At 43.0% G+C, this 25396-nt stretch overlaps 1 protein-coding gene across 4 annotated transcripts in view; it reads left to right on the forward strand.

Annotated features, from left to right (window-relative positions):
- Cul2 (cullin 2) overlaps positions 1-25396 on the forward strand; it is a 120608-nt gene that overhangs the window by 83438 nt on the left and 11774 nt on the right. For 3 of the 4 annotated variants that reach the window (XM_069990652.1, XM_069990651.1, XM_069990650.1), the window contains exons 19-21: positions 1952-2053; positions 3674-3790; positions 5250-5817. In XM_069990652.1, the coding sequence (XP_069846753.1) occupies positions 1952-2053; positions 3674-3790; positions 5250-5381 (351 nt within the window). In that variant the 3' untranslated portion in view covers positions 5382-5817. Of the gene's footprint in view, positions 1-1951; positions 2054-3673; positions 3791-5249; positions 5818-25396 lie in introns of those variants that run through there. The other variant, XM_069990654.1, reaches the window with a different exon arrangement.

Genomic DNA, 25396 nt, shown 5'->3' on the forward strand with positions numbered 1-25396 from the left:
ATTTTCTTGCCTGGCTGGCTTTGAACTGCAATCCTCAGCTCTCAGCCTCCTAAATTGTTAGGATTACAGGCATGAGCCTGTTTCATTTTTATTGAGAAGATGATTGATTTTCTCATTCATTTTCCCAGCATTCCTTTTTTTTTTTTAACCTTAATGGAACAACTGTAGATTGCAAAAGTCTTTTCTTAACTTAAAATTTCTTTTAATTTTCTGAATTTTGAGAAATTATTTTCTGTCTTCAAATCTTAGCAGAATATTAAGTTCTTAATGTTGATATCTTAGTTATTAAAATTAGTTCATTTTATTGTTTAACAACCAAGTGCTTTATCTTAAAACAGTTTTGCCCAGATATTTACAAAAGACAATATAGAGTGCTTTCTTGTACTTTTCCTTACTAGAATTTCTTCGGTTATCTCTGAGAATTGATCCATCAGGCATGTGCTTCTTAATTAATCCTGCTGGTAGAGAAATTCTGCTGCAATAAGTCTGCCTTATTTGCAGATTAATTACATGCGTTTTGAACAAGCACCATTAAAAATAGTAAGAAACTTAAGAAGATGATAAAAATTTCAAAGAGCAGAAAATTCCAATTCCCACTCCTGTGTCACATGGCTCGGTATGCAGAGAAGCCCTGTCAGTTATTGTCAGGTGTTTAAATCATGGTATGAGCTGCTGGTGTTTCCCAAATAGCAAGTGGTACCTACAAAGCAAGGTAGAAGTGAATGTGTTTTATTGAAGTGCTGAACTGCAAATCTGAGATTTGTTGATAGGTGCAGTGCTCTTAGGAGAAACTGGGTGATATTACATGAAAAATGAGTTCAGCATGATCTGTGCATCGCAAGCATTGTAGGGTTTTCCCCCACCTCACTTTCCAGTGAAACATACTGGTACAAACTAAGGGATGATATAAGAGGCTTTTTTTTTTTTTTTTTTTTGCCAGTTCTGGAGCTTGAATTCAGGGCCTGGACTCTGTCCCTGAACCTCTTTGTGCTCAAGGATAGCACTCTACCACTTGTGCCACAGAGCTACTTTCAGCTTTTTCTGAATAGTTTATTGGAGATAAGAGTTTCACAGACTTTCCTGCCTGGGCTGGCTTTGAACCACGATCCTCAGATCTCAGCTTCCTGAGTAGCTAGGATTACAGGTGTGCACTGGCGCCCAGCTATGAGACTTTCTTAAACCTGTGGCAGAAATTGTTGTTCTAAAGAACAAATAAACCATGACTGGAGGATCAATCTCATCATACGAGGGTCATGGAGCATTAGTGCTTTGTGCTATTAGAAACAGAGCTCTCTTCTCGTCAGGAGATCTTCCTACCTTCACCCTCTGCAGTCCTGGGGACCCAGAAATATTTTGTTACTGCAGCATTTTTCTTCAGTGAATATATATCTTTTTGGTAATTATTTAAATTGGCTTATATGCATTATGAGAAGGGTCCATTGTTACAGCTTTACATGTTTACACTGTATTCCAATCCATTGCACCCCTCATTGTCTCCCTCCTCTACAAAATAGCATCCCCCAAAGGTTTCTTCATTCCATTTCAAAAAATGGAACAAGATTGGTTGGTGTTTTTTCAAAACAGGGCAATAGAAAAGTTGCAAGCCTTGATATTTTATAAAAATTATAATGTTAAATCCTATTCACTTTAAAAAGCAAAGGTAGTGAAATTGCTTTAAATTATATTTAGATGTATTTCAGTAGTTGTATAAAGGAGTTACAATTGAACCAATCAGTTTTTGATTGTAATACATCTTGATCAATGTCATCCCTTTCATCCTTCCCTATCCCTCCCAAATGGAATTGCTTTTTGCTTGTTTATTAAGCAGAAAATGATTACTTCTACTGAAATTGAATAATCTTCATAATGTTAGAGATGATGAGTTTAGTTTTATGCTTGATCATTTCATATATGCAGTAAATTATTTTTGTAAATGTATTTTTAAATTTAGGAAGACATCGATGCAGACTCTTCATTTTCATTAAATATGAACTTCAGCAGTAAAAGAACAAAATTTAAAATTACTACATCAATGCAGAAAGACACACCACAGGCAAGTGCTTTTGAATGCTTTTTGTTTTGGAAATATTTAAACATTGAACTTTATAACTTTCTAAGTCCAGTTTATGCTGAAATGATACAAAGTTTTGTACATGCAGATTAATAATATGGTGCATCTATGCTGGTTTATTCTTTGTATTTGGCAACCTTGATGTAAGTAGAAATCTTTGCCAGTGATGTAGTTTTTACAAAGGAATGATTTGGGCTGGCCCCCGTGGTTCACACCTGTAATTCTAGATACTCAAATTGGTAAGATTTTAGGATTGCTGTTTAAAGCCATCCTGGGCAGGAAAATCTGTGAGACTTTCCTTCCAATTAACCACCAAAAAAAAAAAAAAAAAAGCTGGAAGTAAAGCTGTAGCTCAAGCGGTAGAGTACTAGGCTCTGAGAGAGGAGAAGAGTAAGAGGAAGGGAGGAAGAGAAGAAGGAAGGAAAGGAGGGAGGGAAGGAAGGAAAAAGAGCGAGGTTCTCAGTGACAACCCAGGACAAGCACTAAAAAGAAAAAACAAAAGGAGTGGATGAGCTGGTGTGAGTAGTTCTTGATTCTTTTAGTTTGGCAGAGATTATTGCTTTGGTGGGGGACAGATTGTGCCATTGGCTCCTGTGTTCAGTCCCGAGTCTCAAGGTAGAATATGAAGGTATATTAAATATCATTCTCTTTCCAAGAACTTATTGTCCTGCAAGAGAATATACTTGTGCATTCATTACTGTGAACTTTGAACTCTACAGTGATTCTGCAAGCTAAAAAATAATAATCAGTATACATGGATTGGATTAGGCCCAAAAGCTCCCATGGGATCCCTGCTCCTATTCCTCTGCCTTGCTTTTCTGTGCTTCTCAGCTTTGTGGAGATAGCTTCTTTCTGTCCCATTCTTCCTGGTAGCAGCTCTGAGCCAGACAGAACTCAGCCCCGCATAGCCCCAGCCAGTTTGCACTCAGGACCTGTCACTGCACTTGCTGTAATCATATCTAACAGCATTGTGACACAGTTTGTAATCATTGATAGGTCTTGAAATGTATTGTTCTTCATTGCTAACATCCTGCTTACTACCATTTATATTATCCTATAGTTAATTATAGTAGTGTACATTTAAAAATAACGTTCTAATACAAAATAAATGTAACCCAATGTAAGCATTGGTTATATGACATTAGACATAGCCTAGTATATAAATATGATCCTCAGTATAGGTTAAAATTTTTATTAACTCACTGATAAATTTTAAAAAGTTCAATGATCCCTCCCCCACAGTATAACCCCTGCTTTCACTGTATTTAATGTCGGTATAAATTTGTGGAGGGGAAGGGAAAAAACAAATCGTTTAAATAGGGATACAGGTGGACACATTGCAACAATGAGATGTACAAGTCATTATGTCGAAAACGAACTTTACAACTTTGGTGATGGGGGAGGTGTGGGGGGGGGAGGGAGGATTGGGTGAGAGGGCAGAGGGAGGATGGGAAGGGGAAACAAAGGAGGAGGCTACAATGCTTGATAAGAAATGTACTCACTATCTTGCCCATGTAATTGTAACCCCTCTGTACAGTATTTTCACACACACACAAAAAATTCACTGAGTGTCTTATCTGCTATTTTTTGTGTGTAAAACAGGAAATGGAGCAGACTAGAAGTGCTGTAGATGAGGACCGGAAAATGTATCTCCAGGCTGCTATAGTGCGTATAATGAAAGCACGGAAAGTGCTTCGGCACAATGCCCTTATTCAAGAGGTAAGAAGAGGAAGTCCTCAATACTTAAGGGAGGGGTACTGTTGATGCTAGGAGAACAGTACTCACATACGATTTCAGGGTTTAAAGTAAAATTTGCTTTGGCTTTAATTTAGAGTTCTTAACCTAGCCAATTTATTTAATCTCTTGTTTGTTTGTTGTTGGTCATGGGGCTTAAACTCAGGGCCTGGGTGTTATCCCTGAACTCTTTGCTCAGGGCTAATGTTCTACCACTTTGAGCCACAGTGCCACTGATTTTCTGGTGGATATTTGGAGATAGGAATCTCAAGGCTGACTCTCCTGCCCAGCCTACTTCTGTACCATGATCCTCAGATCTCAGCTCCCTAAGTAGCAAGAATTACAGGCCTGAGCCACCAGTGCTGGGCTTTGTTGTTGTTTTTTAATTTATTTTAGTAAGGTTATATTTTCAAATAGAATAAAGTAGGGGAAAATGAGGAAAAAAGAGGAACATTTACTACTCTCAGGATACGTGAATAAAAACTCTCTTGACCAGTTATTGAAGGAAGTAGTCATTTTGTTCTGTATACAATTCCCTGAGCAGTACAGAGGGCTTGGGATGTAGCAGCTCTTGTGGAAGTGACATTAACAGGGAACAAGTACACACAACTGAAGTACTGTGCAACAAAACATATACCAAACAGCATGCACACACCTCCATGGGTATGTGTATAGAAATCCTGATGTACAGGTACTGGGAACTGGTGCTAAAAGGGAATTTAAGCTCACAGAATGTTTATTTTGGTACATTACTTAATTTATAGTGTCATGAATTATGCACAGACATTATTTGATTTTGCCATATCTATATTCTGCACTTTTATTCCTTCACAATAAAAGCAATAGAATTTTGTCCCTTACTTTGAACAAAAAATATGTTTTTGACCTTCATGTCAAGCTGACTAGATCTGATTCTCTCTCTCCCTGTACCCTGCCTTGCTTTGTGTAAACAATTTAAGAGTGTCCACAGTACTTACTCACTTGCTGTAGCAGGTTTACTCATTTTATCTTTTCAGTAGTTTAATTAATATTATTTCATACGTATCCTATTGAGCTATGGGCACCAGTGGCTCATGCTTGTAAGCCTAGCTACTTAGGAGGCTGAGATCTAAGGATCACAGTTCAAAGCCAGTTTGGGCAGGAAAGCCTGTATCTCCACTTAAGCACCCAAAAAGCTGGAAATGGTAGAGCACTGGCCTTGAACACAAAATCTCATGACAGCCCCCAGGCCCTGAGTTCAAGCCCAGGACTGGTGTGTGTGTGTGTGTATACACAGACACACACACACACATACTCACACAAAATAATAAAACTATTGGATTAGGTCTGTTTGTTGAAACATCTCAAAGCAGTTTGAGCTGCCTTTCAGCTGATTGGTTGGAAGTGGTTAGTTATAGTTGAATAATTTACAGTAGCTTGACTTCCTGTGTCTCTTACTATACAGGTGATTAGTCAATCAAGAGCTAGGTTTAATCCCAGTATCAGCATGATTAAGAAATGTATTGAAGTTCTGATAGACAAACAGTACATTGAGCGCAGCCAAGCATCCGCAGATGAATACAGCTATGTCGCTTGATGCCACTGTCCCCCATGTGGATGTGAGAAGATCATTGCATCACCATTCGGTGTGTTCCTGTGGGAAAAAGCAGGCCTGTGCCTCCATAATTTGGTCATTTGGCAGCCCCTGTTTTCTGCTGTTTACAACATCACCAGTGCCACGTCATGAGCGTCAAAGAAAATGCCTAGAGATATTTCCAGCTCATGTCATCACGACATTTCTTAAAACTTTATTAAAGAATGAGTGAAGTATTGCTGAAATGTGGAAATTTGGTTGGGTACCATGCTTTTTCTCCCCTTCACGTTTGCAGTTGATGTGTTTTTTTTTTTAATGTATCTTAAAGGACATAAAATAAGAACTTAAATATTGTAATATGACAGATAACCTAATAATTGTATCTACATTAAAATGACAAACATGATATTGCTGCTTGTCAAATAAAAAAATAAAGAAGTAGAATGCCTTTTTTTATGTGGTTGGAATATCAAGTTGGCCACAAAATAATACATATAAATGTTCATGAGTCATCCAAGCAGTGGATGCAATCTTAGTTGCTGTTGTTTTTGTTTTCTCAGTACTGTGGTTTGAACTCAAGGCCTTCTGTTTTGCTAGGCAGTTGCTCTACAACTTGAGCCACACCCCGAGGCCTTTTTGTTCTCACTATTTTTGGACTGGCCTAGCTTGCTGTCCTTTTATTTATACTTCCCACTTAGTTGGGATGATGCACACACCACTATGCCCAGCTTTTATTGGTTCAGTTTTATTGGGGTCTCACCAGCTTTTTGCCCTGGCTGTTCTTCAACCGTGATCCTCCTGATCTCGGCCCCCCAAGTTTGTAGATGTAAGCCATTGAGCTTCCAGTTTTATTTCTTATCCGAGTAGCTGAATTCACTTGGACTTCTGTTAACTCCACGAAAATGTCCTGTCTGCATAAAGATGCATTTAGCATAAACATGCTTTATTTAAAGAGTAGAACAATAATACCCCTGAGTATTTTGCATATTGAAAAATATAGTTTCTGGTGCTATGCTATCATAGGAAAGAAGCAGGGGGGAGATAGGTAGTGACCTCAGACCTGGCATAGAAGGAACTTTCCATTCACATTTCATTCACATTTATCTTCTGTGCTCATGAAACATCAGTTCTGACCTAGAATGATAATGCTCACTCTGCCTCCCCTGAGTTGTAGAAAATTCTGTGATTTCACAGTTCTTTCCAGCTCGCCCTCTTTGTCATTTGTCCCCTTCCTTCCCCATTGTTGACAAGCAGGTTCAGTCTGCATGGCACACACAACAGTGCTCCTTAGGGAGGATGTGAGATTCCATTACTTCATTTGGTCCACATCAGCAGACATGTTGAACACTTTGTTTGATCATGTTTCTATCTGCCCACAGTCCTCATAGCTTTACAGGGTTTTTTCTAGCCTGGAATAAAGCATATCTCACAACTATTTCACTTATGATACTTTTGTTTGTATCTTTAACAGATAGGCCTTATGAAAAACCAAACTACAACTATTCCCAGCAAATAAAGAATAATTACTTGACGTCATCTCACGTGGTTCATATTTAAATTTCTCTCGCTGTTGAAAAATGGGTTTTTATGATTGGTTTATTCAATTGCACTTTTTCTAACTTTGTCTCTTTTTTTAAGTGTTTTAAAAATTACTGGATTTATAATGACTTACTTGCTGTATTTCTTGCTTTACCTTTCCACCTGGAGAAGAAACAATGGCCAACCATATGATATTGTACATCCACTGTGAAAAAAGCAAAACCTTTGTTTTGATAACTTGCTAAGTTTTCCAGATTGGTTCCTTTTCAAAAGTCTTTATATTAAATTTAAGTCTTATCCTGGTATCTAATTGTCAAGAAAATGTATTGAAAATGGACACAACCCTTGTGTTGAGGTCTACAGAAATGAGTTTTGTCCACAGTGCTACCCTATTGAAGACAAGCTCCCACAAGGAAGAGGCAGGTATGCCCACCAAGACCCAGAGAATCACAGTGCAGAGCTGTGCGCATGCTTCCCTACAGACAAGTGGTAAGAGCTGCATCTCCAGTCAGCTTGGGTGATTGGAATGTGCTGTGGCTGATGCTGGGCAGCTTGGAAAAGAAGTAGCTGGTGACAAGGAGGGCTTTCCCACTCTCACAGAAATCATGTGAGCAAAATTCTCCCTTTTAAATGATTAATACATTTTACAGCCAATTACAGCTAGCCATTGTCAACGTGTCATCCTTTGTTTTGTGTCTGAGACTGGGATTCAGACTCTTGATTTGACACTCTTGCTCATTGACTGACCTTCTACAACCTGAGCCATGCCTCTATCCCTTCATCCTTTTCCTTTTGAAATAGTTTGTGTGTGTGTGTGTATGTGCTAGTAATGGGGCTTGAACTCAGTGCCTGAGCACTCTTGGCTTTTTTGCTCATGGATGGTATTCTACCACTTGAGCTACACTTCCACTTCCTGCTTTTTAGTGGTTCATTGAAGTTAAGAGTCTCAGTCTTTCTTGCTCACTCTGGCTTTGAACCATGATCCTCAGATCTCAGCCTTCTGAGTAGCTAAAGATTACAGGCCTGAGCCACCAACCAGTGTAGACTCTTTTGAAATTACATATTTTTCACTGTACTGTAGATGGGGATTTTTTCTATTGTCTAGTCCAATTGCTCTAAACTTTACTTTTATGAAACACACCCTGAGTGAGGATTGTCTTATTTTGCAAACTTTACTATAATGCTGTAACATTTCTGTTCATTGTTTTAAACGTTTACTGAATACACAGTAACAAGTGCTTCCAACTTAAATATTTTGTTTAATCTCTAGACAATTTTTTTGGGGTGCTGGTCCTGGGGTTTGAACTCAGAGCCAGGGTGCTTTTGTGTTCAAGGCTAGCATTCTACCACTTGAGCCACAGCTCTTATTTTTGGCTTTTGATGGTTAATTGAAAATCACTCATACACTTTCCTTTTTGGAAAGGAACCAAGATCCTTAGATCTCAGCCTCTTGGGTAGCTAGAATTATAGATGTGAGCCACCTCTGCTTGGCTAGATAATTTTTTTTGGAGGGGGGAGGGTCAGTCGTGGGGCTTGAACTCAGCCTGGGCGCTGTCCCTGAGCTCTTCAGCTCAAGGCTAGTGCTCTACTACTTGAGCCACAGTGCCACTTCTGGTTTTCTGATGGTTTATTGAAGAGTCTCATGGACTTTCCTGCCTGGGCTGGCTTTGAACCACGATCCTCAGATCTCAGCCTTCTTAGTAGCTAGGATTACAGGCGTGAGCCACTGATGCCCAGCCTGGCTAGTCTTTTTTTTTTTTTTTGGTCAGTCGTGGGGCTTGAACTCTGGGCCTGGATGCTGTCCCTCAGCTGTTCAGCTCAAGACTAGCACTCTATCACTTTTTCTGGTGGTTAACTGGACTTTCTGCCCGGGCTGGCTTTGAACCATGATCCTCAGATCTCAGCCTTCTGAGTAGCAAGGATTGCAGGCGTGAGCCACCAGTACCCAGCTTAAATAATCTTTTTAAATGGGCAATTCTAAAACAATTTTTTTGTAGAATAGAAAACCAAGGAGACTCAACCATATGATGCAGAACCTGAATTTAAATACCATTCAAAGCTGTGGACATCGCAAATCATCTCTATATGGAATCCAGGACTCTATAAGTTTTTCTTCTAAGAATAAAAATTTGTTTTTAGTTAATGTATATAAACATTTTAGTTTATTAAAATACTTAACGATAATGTAAATATCAGTGACTTTTTCTGGCTCACAGCTGATTTGTGACAGTGTTTGAGCTTGATAATATCCTTTAAATATACAAATATAAAACATTTATTTTACAATGTACTTAAAATTGGCACTTTTTGAGCTAATTAGTAGCAATGAGTAATCTTTTGGCTGGTTTTGTGTGTGTGTGTTTTGTTTTGATGCTGGTCAAGGCCTTGAACTCCATGCCTGTCACTCTTGTTTGGCTTTTTGCCCAATCTTGGCTCTTAATTTTTTTTGTTTCAACAATAATTCTTGGTTGAGCAAGGCCAAAGTGAAGATGTGAACTTGTTTATTAGCAGTAAGAGCTGTAGCTAAGTTAGGAGAGGCCTACTGATTCAAGATAGCTATGTAGTAGCGTGTCAGTGAAGAAATTCTAAGGACATTCTTACCTTATGTTATCTAACATGGGAGTCTTATCTAATTCATGGGAGCTGGGATTTGTCTGAAATGGTGGTACTGCACTTCTAGAAAGTCCCTCCGCACCCTACCCATGACTCAGATATTTCATTCTTCCTCTCTTCATTTAGTGAACTTTCACCAGTGCCCGCATTTTAGTGCTAGTTATGAGCACTGCAGTGAGCAACAAAGGTGTGATGTGTCCACGTGGAGCTTTCTGTCGTGTAGCTGTCCTATCATTCCAGATGTCTGCTGGTGCAGACATGTCTCTGGGTGATAAAAATTGGAGAACAATATGTGCAAAGGTGGGGAATGAAAGGAGGAGGCAGAGTTTTTCTACACAGAACAAACAGCAAAGACCCCGAGATGGGAAGCTACTGTCAACTTGGATAGGAATGGCTAGTTACCTGGACTTAAAGCCGGGGAATATGTAGGTCATATTTGCATTTGAAAAAGTACCAGGGACATAGTACAAATGCTAGAGTGCCAGCTGTGAGAAAGCCAGGTGGTGCTGGTGGCTCATGCTGCAATCCTAGCTACTCAGGAGGCTCAGATATGAAGATTGATGTTCGAAGCCAGACCTGGCAGGAAAGTCTAAAAGATTCATCTCCAATTAATCACCGGAAAAGCTGGAAGTAGCATTGTAGCTCAAATGGTAGAGACCTAGCTTTGAGCAAAAAGGATGACACCCAAGCTGAATTCAGGCCCAAGGACCAGCACAAAAGAAAAAGAGAGAAAGGAAGCAAGCCAACGACACAAGTTGCTGAGTTCAAACCCTGGAGCTGACACACAAAAGAAGATAAGAAAACTTGGAGGTATTAATACTCATTTTCATACACAAACACACTTCTATCCACATATCCACAAGGTGGCTAGTTGACTAGTGCTGCATGCAGTAAACTTGGTCATACAGGTACAGGATTAGTTACATTCACAAGTCTTATCAGCCTCTGTGCACTGCCCTAAAGTCTTTCTGGGGCTTGTTCTCAGGGTCTGGGAGCTATCACTGAGCTTTTTGCTCAAAGCTAGCATTCTACAACTTGAGCCACACCTCCACTTCCAGCTTTTTATTTTTATCTTTTTGGTAGTTTTCGTCCAAGGGAAGGGAGCCAGCTGACATTTCTTGAGAGGTTGAATCTTTAGGAGGTCAACAACCTTCACTCTAGAAAAGTCAGGCTCACTGCTGACCGAGTATTTTAATTGCAGTTAGATTTGATCTCTCAAATTCTAATATAACCTGGTATTCCTTGAAGCAAGCAATATGAAATTCTTTGCAAAGCAGAGGAAGGAAAAGGCTAAATCGCTAATTCTTTTTTCCCATTTTGTATGTGTATATGCACGCACATATGTGTGTGTATACACATGGGCACACGTGTGTGTGTGTGTGCTAGTCCTGGCGCTTAACTTGGGGCCTGGATACTGTTCCTGCGCTTTCTCACTCAAGGCTAGCACTCTACCATTTGAGCCATAGTTCTACTTTTGTGTTGTAGTTGGTTGTGGGGCTTGAACTCTGGGCCTGGGTGTTGTCCCTAAACTCTTCAGCTCAACGCGAGTGTTCTACCACTTGAGCCACAGCGCTACTTCTGTTTTCTGGTGGCTAATTGGAGTCTTGCAGAGTTGCCTGGCCAGGCTGGCTTTGAACTGCGATCCTCAGATCTCAGCCTCCTGAGTGGCTAGGATTATAAGCATGAGCCACCAGCGCCCAGCACAGTTCCACTTTTTTTTTTTTTTTTGGTCCGGTTGTGGGGCCTGAACTCAGGGCCTGGGCACTGTCTCTCAGCTCTTCAGCTCAAGGCTAGTGCTCTGCCATTTGAGCCGCAGTGCCACTTCCGGCTTTTTTCTTTTGGCTTATGTGGTGCTGAGGAATCGAACCCAGGGACTCAGGCATGCAAGGCAGGCGCTCTACCACTGAGCCACCTTCCCAGCCCAACAGTTCCACTTTTTGATGGAAAATGATCTATTCAGCCTGTGAATTGCAAGTGTCAGTGTCCTCCAGAACATCCTTACGGCCACACTGAGAAATAATGTTTAGCAAGTTAGCTGGGCACCCAGTAGTTCAGTCAAGTTTGCATGTAAAACCAACCATCTATATAACCAATTGTATTTAGTTACCTACTGATTATAGTTTATACATGGTTTTCTTCCTTCCCTCCTTCCCTTCCCCTTCCTTTCACCTTTCCCTTTCCCTTTCCCTTTCCTTTCCTTTCTGTATGCCAGTACTTGAACGCAGTGCTTGGGCACTGTCCTTGAGCTTTTGGGCTCAAGATTTGTGTTCTACCACTTGAGCCACAGCGCCACTTCTGGCTTTTTTTTGGTGATTAATTGGTGATGAGTCTAATGGACTGCCTGGCCTGGCTTTGAACCACTATCCTCAGATCTCAGGCTCTTGAGTAGCTAGGATTATAGGCCTGAGCCACTTTCCTCTGGTTCACTCGGTTTCTGTAGTTTGGAAGTGTGCAGTCAGAGCCTATGAATATAACCTTTTTAGCAGAAAGGGTCTTTGTGAATATGATGAAGTTAGGATGAAGTCAGGCTGAATTAAAGTTCACCTTCCTACAGGGACTGATGTGTACTCATAAGGAAGGGAAGAAACGCAGAGAACATTATCTGCAGGCAGAGGTTGAAATGATGTTGCCACGAGCAAGTAACTCTAGGACGTTCCAGCAAGTCCAAGAAGCTAGCAAGAGGTAATAAAGGGACTTCCCCTGGAACCTCAGAAGGCCAGCATGGCCTGCTTATCCCTTGATTCATGAGTCCTCAGCCCAGTGAGAACAGATCTCTGTTGTACAACACCAGCCTTGAGTGAAAAAGCTAAGGAACAGCATCCAGGCCCTGAGTTTAAACCCCAGTATCAGCATATATACACACTCAAAAAACATTATCTTCTTTATGTTTGGAGTTTGGAAGCAGGGTTTTGTACCTACATTTTTTTTTTTTTTTTTGTCAGTCATGGGGCTTGAACTCTGGGCCTGGGTGCTGTCCCTCAGCTCTTCAGCTCAAGGATAGCTCTACCACTTGAGCCACAGAGCCACTTCTGGGTTTCTGAGTGGTTTATTGGAGTTAAGAGTCTCATGGCCTTTCCTGCCCAGGCTGGCTTTGAACCACAATCCTCAGATCTCAGCCTCCTAAGTAGCTAGGATTACAGGCGTTAGCCACCAGCACCCAGCATTGTAACCACAGTTTCTGAGCACATGCTTTACCACTTCAGTCAAATTACTGTTACTTTTACTTTTTTTTCCCCTTCACATAGTTTTGTGCTTCTCCCTTCCCCACCCCCACCCCCCCAAGACAGGTGATCCTACCACCTTTACCTCCCAAGCGGGTGGGATAACAGGTGTCTACAGCCTTGTACTGCCTATTGGTTTTGAGTCAGTCACACTGTATAGCCCAGGCTGAGCTCAAACTCATAATCTTCCTGTCTTAGCCTCCCAAGTGCTAAGATTACTCGTGCACCACCACACCCAGCTCCTTTACAAGCTGTTAACTGCATTTATTTTTCCAGTCCTGGGGCTTGAACTCTGAGCCTGGGCACTGTCCCTGAGCTGCTTTTTTGCTCAAGGTTAGTACTCTACTACTTCAGTCACAGCACCACTTCCCACTTTTTCTGTGGTACTGAGGAATTGAACCCAGGGTTTCATTAATGCAAGGCAAGCACTCTACCACTCAACCACATTCCCAGCCCTCTACATTTTTTATTTTTATTTTTTTGGGGGTCCAGTCATAGGGCCTGAACTCTGGGCCTGGGCACTGTCCCTCAGCTCTTCAGCTCAAGGCTAGCGCTCTACCGCTTGAGCCATAGCACCACTTCCGGCTTTTTTCTTTTTTGCTTACGTGGTGCTGAGGAATTGAACCCAGGGCCTCGTGCATGCAAGGCAAGTGCTCTACCACTGAGCCACCTTCCCAGTCCCAGCCCTCTAGATTTTTATGGATCTTTATATTTTAAGATTTTTTGTTGTTGTCTTTTTGTTTTTTTGTTTTGTCAGTTGTGGGGCTTGAACTCTGGGCCTGATACTATCCCTGAGCTCTTCAGCTCAAAGCAAGCACTCTACCACCTTGAGCCACAGTGCCACTTCCAGTTTTCTTGGAGTTAATTGGAGATAAGAGTCTCACAGTCTTTCCTGCCTCCGCTGGTTTTGAACTGTGATCCTCTCATCTCAGTCTCCTGAGTAGCTAGGATTGCAGGCGTGAGCCACCAGTGCCTGGCTTTGTATTTTAAATTTTATTATTTATTTTGATAGGTCTTGAACTGATGGCCTCAGTTAGTAGGCAGGCATTCTATTACTTGAGGCATGCCCCAGACCTATTTGTTCTAGCTGGTTTCGGTAAGGTCGCCCACATTTTGCCCTGGGCCAGCCTTAGACTGTGATCCTCTTACCTGTACTCACCATGAAGCTGGGATGACAGGTGTGTGCCACTATGCTCAGCATCTTCTAATCTAACATAGGGGTGCCTCTCAGCTCAGTCCTTGCATTTTCTTCTGTATTCTACCTACATAAATCCTTTGTGATCTTTACCATGGCAATATTCTTAACATGGGCCAACAGCATCCAAAATAACACCCTGGGCAGGTATATCATTCTCCAGAGGCTTATGTCTAATTGCCATGTCACCCTCTATACTTGGGTGGCTACTACTAGACATCTCCAACTCAGATGCCAGAAACAGAACTCTTGATTTTTACTATGATCTGGATGTTTGTGTCTCCTAAATTCACCCAGTTCTACTGCAATGGCAATGAAGTAGGACCTTTAACAGGTGATTAGAAAATGAGAGTGGGCCAGGTGCCAGTTGTTCACACCTTGCTATTCAGGAAGTTGAGATCTGAGGATCATGATTCAAAACCAGCTCAGGCAGGAAAGTGCATGACATTATTAGCTACAATGAAATACTGAAAATCTGGAAGTAGAGCTGTTGCTCAAATGGAGCTATGGCTCTTGTGGTAGAGTGCTACCCTTGAGCAAAAAAGAAAAAATGCTCAGGGACAGTGTCCCAGCATTCAGGCCCCAAGACTGGCAGAAAAAGAAAAAGGAAGCGAGTGGAAATTTCTGAATAAAATACAGGCTGACACCTGTATATCTTAGCTACTCAGAAGGCGGAGATCTGGGGATCCACAGTTTATAGCTAGCCAGGCAAGAAAGTCTTTATCTCCAGTTAAGTATCCAAAAAGAAAGAAAGCCATACAAAGAGCTGTGGCTCAAGTGTAGTGTCTGCAAGGAACAGTGACCAGTCCCTGAGTTCAAGACCAAGTACTGGGGTGTATGCACATGCGCGTGCACACACACACAAACTTGTAAAGTGAAACAACACATTAAAGAGAGAATACACCACAACTAAAATGTTTTTATTACAGACTTCAAGAATAATTGTTGAATCACAATTACACAAATCTATTAATCTATGATATAGCACATGAACAAAATAAAGATAACAATTATACAATCATCTAATCTACATGTGTGAAGCCTACAACCAACATCATTCTAATGTATCAGACCTCACCATCTAACAGTTTACTCTTAGCTTCTGTAACTCCATTTTGCCTTTGTGACTCCATCTTAAAGAAAGGAATGCACACTCTCACATGAGACTAGTTCCTTTTGGTTTGACATTTAAAGATATATGTATCCACTGATGTCCCTCAATTGAGGGACTAGGCCCAGATTGTTCAGTGTTTTGTGACTACTCCTGTCCCTGCGGACCCTATGCTGTCATGAATGAAACTGCTCCCATCCGTATACAATACCTCATATGCCTCTGGCAGCGGAACATCAGTCAGGTCCAGTTTGGTGGAATGGATCAGGTCGGCTGTCTCTATACAGTCATGCAGAGGTCATTCTGAGTCATCATTGGGTGACAGGCTGACTGGGTTGAGGGCTGAGTTTCTGAAGAACCTGATTCAGGGTTGGTCCAAGAGGAGCACCTGTTAGTGGGTTACCTGGGCGTTGGACATCCATCTTTCTAGAGGGTCTTCTGAGTGGCTAAGATTTACAGGTGTCACCCACTGGCACTCATCTTTAAAAGTAATCTCTGGGCCGGGTACTGATGGCTCATGCCTGTAATCCTAGCTACTCAGGAGGCTGAGATCTGAGGATTGCAGTTCAAAGCCAGCCTGGACCTATCTCCAGTAAACCACCAGAAAACCAGAAGTGGCACTGTAGCTCAAGTGGTAGAGCACTCGCCTTGAGCTGAAGAGCTGAGGGACAGCACCCAGGCCCAGAGTTCAAGCCCCAGGACCAACCAAAAAAAAAAAAGTAGGGCTGGGAAGGTGGCTCAGTGGTAGAGTGCTTGCCTTGCATGCATGAGGCCCTGGGTTCGATTCCTCAGCACCACATAAGCAAAAGGAAAAAAGCTGGAAGTGGTGCTGTGGCTCAAGTGGTAGAGCGCTAGCCTTGAGCTGAAGAGCTGAGGGACAGCACCCAGGCCCAGAGTTCAGTCCCCACGACCGGATCCCCCCACCTCCCAAAAAAGTAATCTTTGTGCCAGGTTCATGTCTATATTCTAGCTACTCAGGGGGCTGAGATCTGAGGATCACGGTTCAAAGCCAGCCAAGGCAGGAAAATCTGTGAGACTCTTGCCTCCCATAGACCACCAGAAAACCAGAAGTGGTGTTGTGGTTCAAGAGCTAGAGAGCTAGCCTTGAGCTGAAGAGCTCAGGGACAGCACCCAGGCCCAGATTTCAAGCCCCAGGACCCCCCCCCCAAAAAAAATCTTTGGGCTTGGAATGTGGCTCAGTGATAGAGTGCTTGTCTCACATCCATGAGGTCCTGGGTTCAATTCCTCAGCACCACATACACAGAAAAAGCCAGAAGTAGCGGTGTGGCTCATGAGGTAGAGTGCTAGCCTTGAACAAAAAGCAGCTCAGGGACAGTGTGTAGGCCCTGAATTCAAGCCACAGGACTGGCAAAAAATATAAATAAATAAATTAATTAATGAATAAATAAATAAAGTGAAATAATCTTCATCTTCAAGAGGGTCTCAATCAAGTGGGAAGAAGTTAGCGAAAGTTCCTGTCCCAGAGTTACAGCTTGTCAACCTCCTTTATGAGCATGTCAGTGGCCACTACCACTCAAATACAGGCTGGCCAGCCAATGGACGCTGGATCCAGCCTTTTGGATAGGTAGGCCACAGGCTGCTTCCAGGGTCCCAGAGTTTGGATAAGAACCCCATTTGCTGTCCCTTTAGCCACGTCCATGAATAAGTGATTGGGCTTTGTGACATCTGATAGGGCCAGGCTGGTATGGGCACAAGGGCTTTTCTTTAAAGTCTCAGTTTGTTCAGCCTCAGTCCACTCCAGAAGTTGTGTTCCCCTGAGAAGGGTATACAGGGGTTTGGCAATTTCAGTGAACCCTAGAATCCACAAGGACACGGCAGTCAGTATAATAAGAAATGAATGTGTCACAGTACCTTGTCTACAGTCCTGAGGCAATCTTTTCCATGACTCCTTGGATGGCTGTCTGCTGAGCTGTAGAAGCTGCACTCGTGTCCTGGAGGAACTCAACCAATTTGCCCCTGATTTTTGCTGACATCATGGGGTCCATGAAATGGAGCCCTAGCCCTGTCATGCCTTCTCCAGGTTGGAGGACTGGGCATCCTTCTTTCTTCCCATTTCAGGGCACTGGCTCTTCCAGTAACCTTTCTTCTTACAGTAGGCACATTGGTCCTTATCTGCTCTTTTTTTCTTCTTCCTTCCTCTTCCTTTGAACTTCACCTTGTGTGTCCCTACGAGGGCTGCCACAACTTCCTTAGTGAACTTCTTGTTCTTTGACCTCCCTTGAGACATGATTATTATAACCCTTGTGAGCAATCTCTAGCAACTGAGATCTATTCATACTTTCAAAACCTTTGAGTTTCTGCAAATTTCTTCTGATTTCTGGGGCTGACTGTGAAACAAAGGTAATATTTATGGCTCACTGCTTCTCAGGAGCATCTGGGTCTATTGGGGTATAGACCCTGTTAGCCTCCTGGAGATGCTCCAAAAACCCAGCAGGAGTTCCTTGAGGTTCTTGAATTACCTCACTTAACCTTAGAAATATTTTGTATCTCCTGGCAGTTGCCTTTATTTCCTCTAACAAAATCTGGTGAAAGTTGTCTCTCCTTACATTGATCAGTATTGGGGTCCCAGGGAGGTCTCTGAAGGGAAAGCATCCTTACACAAGTGTCTTTGCCAGGAGGTTGCCTGTCCCAGATCCCCAAGCACGCTTCCTGCCTTCTAGCCTGATTCTATTTTGCTTCTCAGATGTGAAAAGAGTGGCTAGGAGCTGCTGGTAGTCATCTCAGGTGAGATGATGGATGTAAAAGACAGTCTCAAGGAGAGACTCACAAGTACCTGAGATTTCTCTGAAAAGAGGGGATTCTGAGTTTTCCAATTATAAAGATCACTAATGGAGACTAGGGCATAGACCATCAAGAGGCAGGTGCCTTGGATATCAGAGGCCCAACAGTTGGCTCCTGTAGGAGGGGCTTCCCATAAGGGGAGGATAGAAGTAGCTTTGGCTTCCTCTAGGGCCTGCTTGCTTCCCCATCCCAGCCACTCTGTGTAGAACCGGGGAGAGAAGCCCCATGGTGGAAGAAACCTGTTCCTTGCCCATCTACCCTCAAGCTGCCTGCCCATTGGAGCATGTAGGGTTGGGGGAGGTCAGCCTCCTCCTGGCGAGCTGATAGTACTGGTGGCACTTTTGGTTTCTCTTTTCCCTCTAAAAAAAATGCAGTGGTTGAGGAAAAGACACAAGCTTTCATCCAAGGTGGAGGGTTCTGTAACAAAAACAACCAGTGGTTAAAGTAGGGAAACTGATCAGGGTGGCTGGAATTTCCAGTAACTACTTGCCAGAGAGCATGAGCTGTCTGGATGTCCCAGGTTTCCTCACTGGGCCACCCCATATTGAATGTGGGTCATTCAAGTTCACAGAGGGCCCGTAGTATTCCCAAGGAGAGGTGGATGCCATACTCCTCCCCAATAAAATCCAATCTCTGAAATATTTGAGCATATACTTCAAAGGAGTTTTAGGACATCCTGAACTTCCCTCCATTGTTAAAACAACCAACACAAACAAAACAAATACCAACAGAAACAATAGCAGAACAAAACTAGGTGCCTACCACACATTCACCCACCAAGACTTAAGTAAAAAAAAGTCCTGAACAAGGCTTGAGGCAATTACAAAGGGCCAGTGACATCTCACATGGTCCTAGGACACTGATTGACAGCTGCATCTGGCCTCTCCACCATGTCCTACATAGAGAACGCCCCACACAAACTTACCTCTAGAGATCTCCAAGAACAAGCGACTTTCTTTTTTTTTTTTTTGTCGGTCGTGGGGCTTGAACTCTGGGCCTGGGAGCTGTCCCTCAGCTCTTCAGCTCAAGGCGAGTGCTCTACCACTTGAGCTACAGCGCCACTTCCACAAGCGACTTTCTATGATGTCAAAAATAATTTAGGGTGGAAGCCTTGGCGGCACCTAGAACAACAGGAAGGAGAGAAGTGTGGTTCCAGGGGCCCTGGAATGTGTCAGGTGGTAACTCCCCTAGGAATTGATTTGGTCTATTTCCCTGGCACCCGGCCACCTGCTGATATAACCTGGGTCTTGCATCCTGGGGCTCTCATTGGGGCCTCCAAAATGTTGTGGTTTAAGCCACCAGGAGAATCCACACAGACACAAAGTACATAGCCAACAGAAAGTCGTTATTACCAGCCAGGATTACACTGGGCAGTTGGGTGCCCAAAGGACAGTCCCAAGCCTGGTCTCATGGCCCCTTTTGAAGCAGAAAACCCATCTCCTTGTTTTATTTATTTATTTATTTTTTTGGTTGGTCATGGGACCTGAACTCTGGGCTTGGGCACTGTCGCTTAGCTCTCAGCTCAAAGCACTCTACCACTTGAGCCACAGCACCACTTCTGGCTTTTTCTGCTTATGTGGTGCTGAGGAATTGAACCCAGGGCCTCATGCATGCAAGACAAGCACTCTACCACTGAGCCCCTCTCCTTGTTTCCTCAGGGCTAGAAAGTCTTCAATGGTTCTTTCCTGCAGGTGCAAGCCAAACGAGAAGTTACAGAAGCTAAACAATAGAGTAAGCAGGCACTAATCAAGGGCAGCTGTGAGAAACAGAGGGGCAGGACTTCCTATCCCATGCTGATGTCACCACCACACAAGCCAGGCCCTGGGGGGTTGTGTATATATATATATATATATATATATATATATATATATATATATATATATATATGTATATACATATATATGTATATACACACATATATATGTATGTATATATGTACACATATATGTACACATATATGTACATATATATGTACATATATGTACACATATACATACATATGTATGTATATATATATATATATATATATATATATATGTACACATGTAGGCTTGGTGTTCTGGAGGGGGCAGACAGAGAAAAAGACATGCTGCAAGAGGCCACAAGAGATGCACGTCCTGGAGCAGAACAGTGCCCCGGTTCTCCTCAGGCTTGAGGAGAGCTCTGGCCGCAGAGAGGCCTGAGGGGGCCCGCACTGGTGGAGACACCTGCAGAAAGGCCTGCACAGGGCCGAGAGGCCTCTGCAGAGATGAAAGACGGGAGGATTAAGAGGCCTTTGCAGGGCTGAGAGGCCTGCACAGAGCTGAGAGGCCTGCGGAGAGCAGAGAGGCCAGTGAAGAGCAGAGAGGCCTGCAGAGGTCTGCAGAGCTGAAAGACTGGAGGGCCAAGAGTCCTGCAGAGAGGCCTTCAGAGAGCCAAGAAGCCTGTGGAGAGGTCTGAGGAGAGCCGAGAGGCCTGAGGAGAACCAAGAGGCCTGAGGAGAACCAAGAGGCCTGTGAAGAGCACAGAGGCCTGTGGAGAGCGCAGAGGCCTATGGAGAGCACAGAGGCCTGTGGAGAAGAGAGAGGAGTGAGAAGCATGTGGAGAATGGAGAGGCCTGTGGAGAGCAGAGTGGCCTGTGGAGAGCAGAGGGGTGAGGCCTGTGGGAAGGAGGAAGGAAGGAAAAGGAAAAAAAAAAACCAACTTGCCCCCTTGGAGGTTGCAGCTGCTCCTAGTTCTGAGGTAACCCAGGACAGGACAGTTTCAGACCAACTAATAAAGCTCCTTTGTCAACGTTAAGCATGCCTCCATGGATTTTCTCGCTCCCAGGTCATTACACAGCCTGACCCAGTTCTATGATTGTCTCTGTGACCTGTTACACAGGAACATAAGTGGAACAAACAGTGGATATCTATCTATCTATCTATCTATCTATCTATCTATCTATCTATCTATCTATCTATCTATCTATCTATCTATCTATCTATCTATCTATCTTGTCAAACCATAAGGAACTAGTTTCATGTAAGAGTGTGCAGTCCTTTCTTTTTTTTTTGGGGGGGGGTCCGGTCATGGGGCCTGAACTCTGGGCCTGGGCGCTGTCCCTCAGCTCTTCAGCTCAAGGTAGTGCTCTACCACTTGAGCCACAGCGCTACTTCCAGCTTTTTTTCTTTTTGTTTCTGTGATGCTGGGGAATCGAACTTAGGGCCTCATGCATGCAAGGCAAGCGCTCTACCACTGAGCCACCTTCCCAGCCCTGCAGTCCTTTCTTTAAGGTTGCATCACAAAAGCAAAATGTAGTTACAAAAGCTAAGAGTAGGGCTGGGAAGGTAGCTCAGTGGTAGAGCGCTTGCCTTGCATGCATGAGGCCCTGGGTTCAATTCCTCAGCACCACATAAGCAGAAAAAATTTTTAAAAAGCCAGAAGTGGCACTGTGGCTCAAGTGGTAGAGTGCTAGCCTTGAGCTGAAGAGCTGAGGGACAATGCCCAGGCCCAGAGTTCAGGCCCCATGACCGGATTAAAAAAAAAAAAAAAAAAAAGCTAAGAGTAAACTCTAAGATGATGAGGTTTGATAAGCGCTATTATACTAAATAGGGAATATCTGAAACCATTTCCTCTACAGTCAAGAATATGACAAAATTATCAAGTAAGGAGTAAGATGAAATTGTCCACTCTTCCAGCTGTTACCCAATAATGTATTTGAATTCTTAGCCACAGCAATGAGGCAAAAAAAAGGGGGGGAGGGATACAAATGGGAAAAGAACAAATTCTCCCCTTTTGTAAATGGTGTAAGAGGCAACATATAGAATAATTTTTCCAATTTTGTATCTGTGCCCTTTGATCTGATCAGTCTTCTTTGCTGCAGTCTCTTTGCAATCACCCAAGGTTTCAGGCAAGAGAAGATTCACAGATAAGCATCTTGTGTGGGAGGCAAACTGCTGCTCAAACAACCAATGCCTTATCATCTTTAAAAAAAAAAAAAAAGCCCAAAACTCAAGAGATCATCTAGGAGGCCATGAATTCCTCTACAGTTCCAGTGATAACTTCTCTGGAAGACTGAGCTAAAGGTCAACCAGGCACACTTGGGTTGGGACTTTTTGTTGTTGTTGTTTTTTTAAATTTTTTAAAATAATTTTTTATTTTTATTAAGTAATCACATAGATTCACAAATTTCACAGTATTGTGGGATACTGATACTTTAAGTCACAAACACATTTTAACCTTCACACGGCAAATGTCATTATCATGGTCTATAATGTTTGTGAATTCTGTAAACTTTGACAGTACAACTATTTCTTCCAGCTTGGGTAATACACATTTCTTTCCTTTTGCTTAGTGTAAACTGTTCCCTCTTTCCCTCTCAGTCCCTCCCTCCCACTTCTGCCCTTGAGTTGCAGCTGATGGGCCCTTCTGTTGTATTTTTTCCCATTTCCCTCTGATTGTGTACCCTCCTCCTCGCCTCCCTCAGATGTGCACATGTATATACCATATATGAGGTCAAGAACACGGAGTCATCTAGAAACAATATGAAAAATTAAGTAGAGGTGGTTGGGGCTCTTCTGTTTTAAGTGTGCTTACCTTTTTCTTTTTTTGTCACTTGTGAAGCTTGAACTCAGGACCTAGGCTCTGTGTCTGAGCTCTTTTGCTCAAGGCTAATGCTCTACCACAGCTCCACTTCTTGTTTTTGAGTGCTTAGTTGGAGATAGAGTCCTATGGGGACTTTTCTCCCCTAGGCTGGCTTTGAACTGCGATCCTCAGATTTCGGCCTCCTGAATAGCTAGGATTACAGGTGTCAGCCACTGGTGTCCAGCTCCTTTCTCAGTTCTTGCTCTAATTTCTTGCCTCAGAAAGAGGCTGAAAATGTACTGAAACAGCTGGACCTAACTTGGGACTCCTAGACTTTGAGCCTGGGCTCTAAAAACCTAGTTTCAATGATAAGAGCCTATCCTTGTGTTATAGGGGAATTCATTTATGAGATACAGGGAAGCCACATTTTAAGAGGTCAAATCACAAGTCTTTATTAGCCAGAGCCTGCAGGCAGACATATGTCCCAAAAAAAACTTGCAGCCTCAAATACACTTAACATTGTGAGAAAATTGAGCCAGGGGTAGTAAAGCAAAGAAAGAGCAGAAAAACAATCTTAACAAACCAGATCAACTCCACTGGAGAGCTGAAGTGGGACACCATGGTGACTTGAGGAGAGTCAGCTGACACAAAGCATGGTGCAAAATGGCCCCTGAGCTGGTCAGGGCCTAAATAGGGTCCTGGTCAGGGGACAGGGTCACAAGGAGGTTGAGCCTCATGAGTTCATAGCACAGGACTGGCAGGTCCATTAACCTATTGTCCGGGTCCCTGCCCCTGCCTCTAGGAATTCAGGCATGCCCATCACCTGGGGGTGGAACTTTGCCTTCATCTACTGAGAAGCCAAAATGGTGCCAGTTAAACCCAAATCCCTGCCATCCATCATGTGGCCAAGATGGCCTTATTTTATCCTTATTTTATTCCCCTCTGGTTTTATGTATATAGAATCAAATAATTGATTCTTCACTGAGAGGGCTGTATTGGGCCCTTAGGACCATGAACAGAGTATAGGAAAGAGGCTCTCCTACTAGACCTGTTTATCAGCATCAGAACAACAAGTTCCCCTAAGGGGAACTGCAGACTCCCCTTTTAGTTTTTGCCTGGGATGTTCCCACCTGCAACTGGGGAATCTCCAGCAATCAAAGTTGGCTCAGCATGATTGATACCCATACAGTCAGGGGCTTTGAACTTAAACATAGCCAGCAATCCTTTCCCAGATCAGCTGGGCAAAGTTTACAATTTTATTTATTTATTTATTTATTTTGGGGGGGGGGAGGGTCCGGTCGTGGGCCTGAACTCTGGGGCTGGGCGCTGTCCCTCAGCTCTTCAGCTCAAGGCTAGCGCTCTACCACTTGAGCCACAATGCCACTTCCGGCTTTTTTTTCTGCTTATGTGGTGCTGAGGAATCGAACCCAGGGCCTCATGCATGCAAGGCAAGCGCTCTACCACTGAGCCACCTTCCCAGCCCCCAAGTTTACAATTTTATGTACCACAGAAATAGTGTCCACACAAAGAAGCTTCCAGGGAAGGAGTTGACAGAGGTTGACACAAAAATCTTAGCTTTCAGCAGATCCAAAGTGGCATGTGCCTTTTATCCCCAATCAGCAAGTTTTAAATGTATATGATGAAGCCAGGCAAGAATCCTGACTTCTTTTACTATGGTGGGGGTGGTCAGGATGATAGTGTAGGGTCCCTTCCAGGTGGCAGTGAAGCCATCCTTGATGAACTTCTTAACCCAAAAAGAATCTCCAGATTGGACAGTGGCAGTATCTCCCAGATCTGTTTATATACCTCTTGCTGTGTTGCCTGTAAGTTCTGTAAGAATTTTTTTTTTTTTTTTTGGTTGTGGGGTTTGAATTCTGGGCCTGGGCACTATCCCTCAGGTCTACAGCTCAAGGCTAGCGCTCTACCATTTGAGCCACAGCACCACTTCTGGTTTTCTGGTGGTTTATTGGAGATAAGAATCTCGTGGTCTTTCCTGCCTGGGCTGGCTTTGAGTCATGATCCTCAGATCTCAGCCTCCTGAGTAGCTAGGATTACAGGTGTAATCTAGTTCTGCAGAAATTTAATTAAGGACACGTTATTAAATTAACCTAAGGTGGGGATCTGACTTCAGTGAAATCTATCTCGCAATGCTCTCCTGTTTGCTTCCTCTAAGTATGCTTGCTTAGATGGCAGGCTAGGGCTGGGAACAATCATTAAAATATTTAGGGGCCCCAATAGTTTTAAGACAGCTTCTCAGGCAGTAGCAATGGCTGTGTGATTTCCTTTTACTACTATCGAATTGCCTTTTATGTCTGGGACAAGGTACCAGGGCAACAACTTTTGGTAACCAGATTTCCTCCAATAAGGCTAAGATCTCCTGGGCAGACATAGAAGGCACACTCAAAGCATCTGTACTTGTTACCACTGTTTCCCCTTCCCAATTTCTTGGCCTATTCTGTCTCATTTTTCCAGAAAATGAATTCAGTCTCTCAATCTTACAGGAAGTTCATGGACAAAGATCCATCATCTGTAATTGCTTCAAGCTGACTAGGGGCACTGACCCTGCCTGGCCAGAGAGCTGAAGTCTTGACCTATCTTACCAAGGAGTGACATGAGAAATTTAGTTGTGGAATGCCAAAATCAGATATCATTAGGAGCCATTTTTTTTTTTAACTACAAACTGGAAAGGAAGCCACATGGGAATTTAGGGAGGATAACAAGCCACAGAAACAATATAAGGAACAACAAATTAACATCTCCCACATATTATTACCAAAAAAGACAAACCATTAGGTAAGGAGCTCATTAAAGCTAAGAGCAGAGTTATGAACAACATTTAACATTTTTACAACTATGCAGGTTTTCTTCTTGGGTTACAGTAAGAATGTCTAAATATGTCCCATTTTGAACAGCAGGCAGCCTCATTTTTACCTCTGAATTTAACAGAGATCCCTTTGGCAAATTCTACAGGCCAGCAGATGAAAAAGACAGA

This window comes from Dipodomys merriami, unplaced genomic scaffold (genome assembly GCF_024711535.1).
Source record: "Dipodomys merriami isolate MVZ:Mamm:240054 unplaced genomic scaffold, mDipMer1.0.p SCAF_4, whole genome shotgun sequence".
NCBI classification, from domain to species: Eukaryota; Metazoa; Chordata; class Mammalia; order Rodentia; family Heteromyidae; genus Dipodomys; species Dipodomys merriami.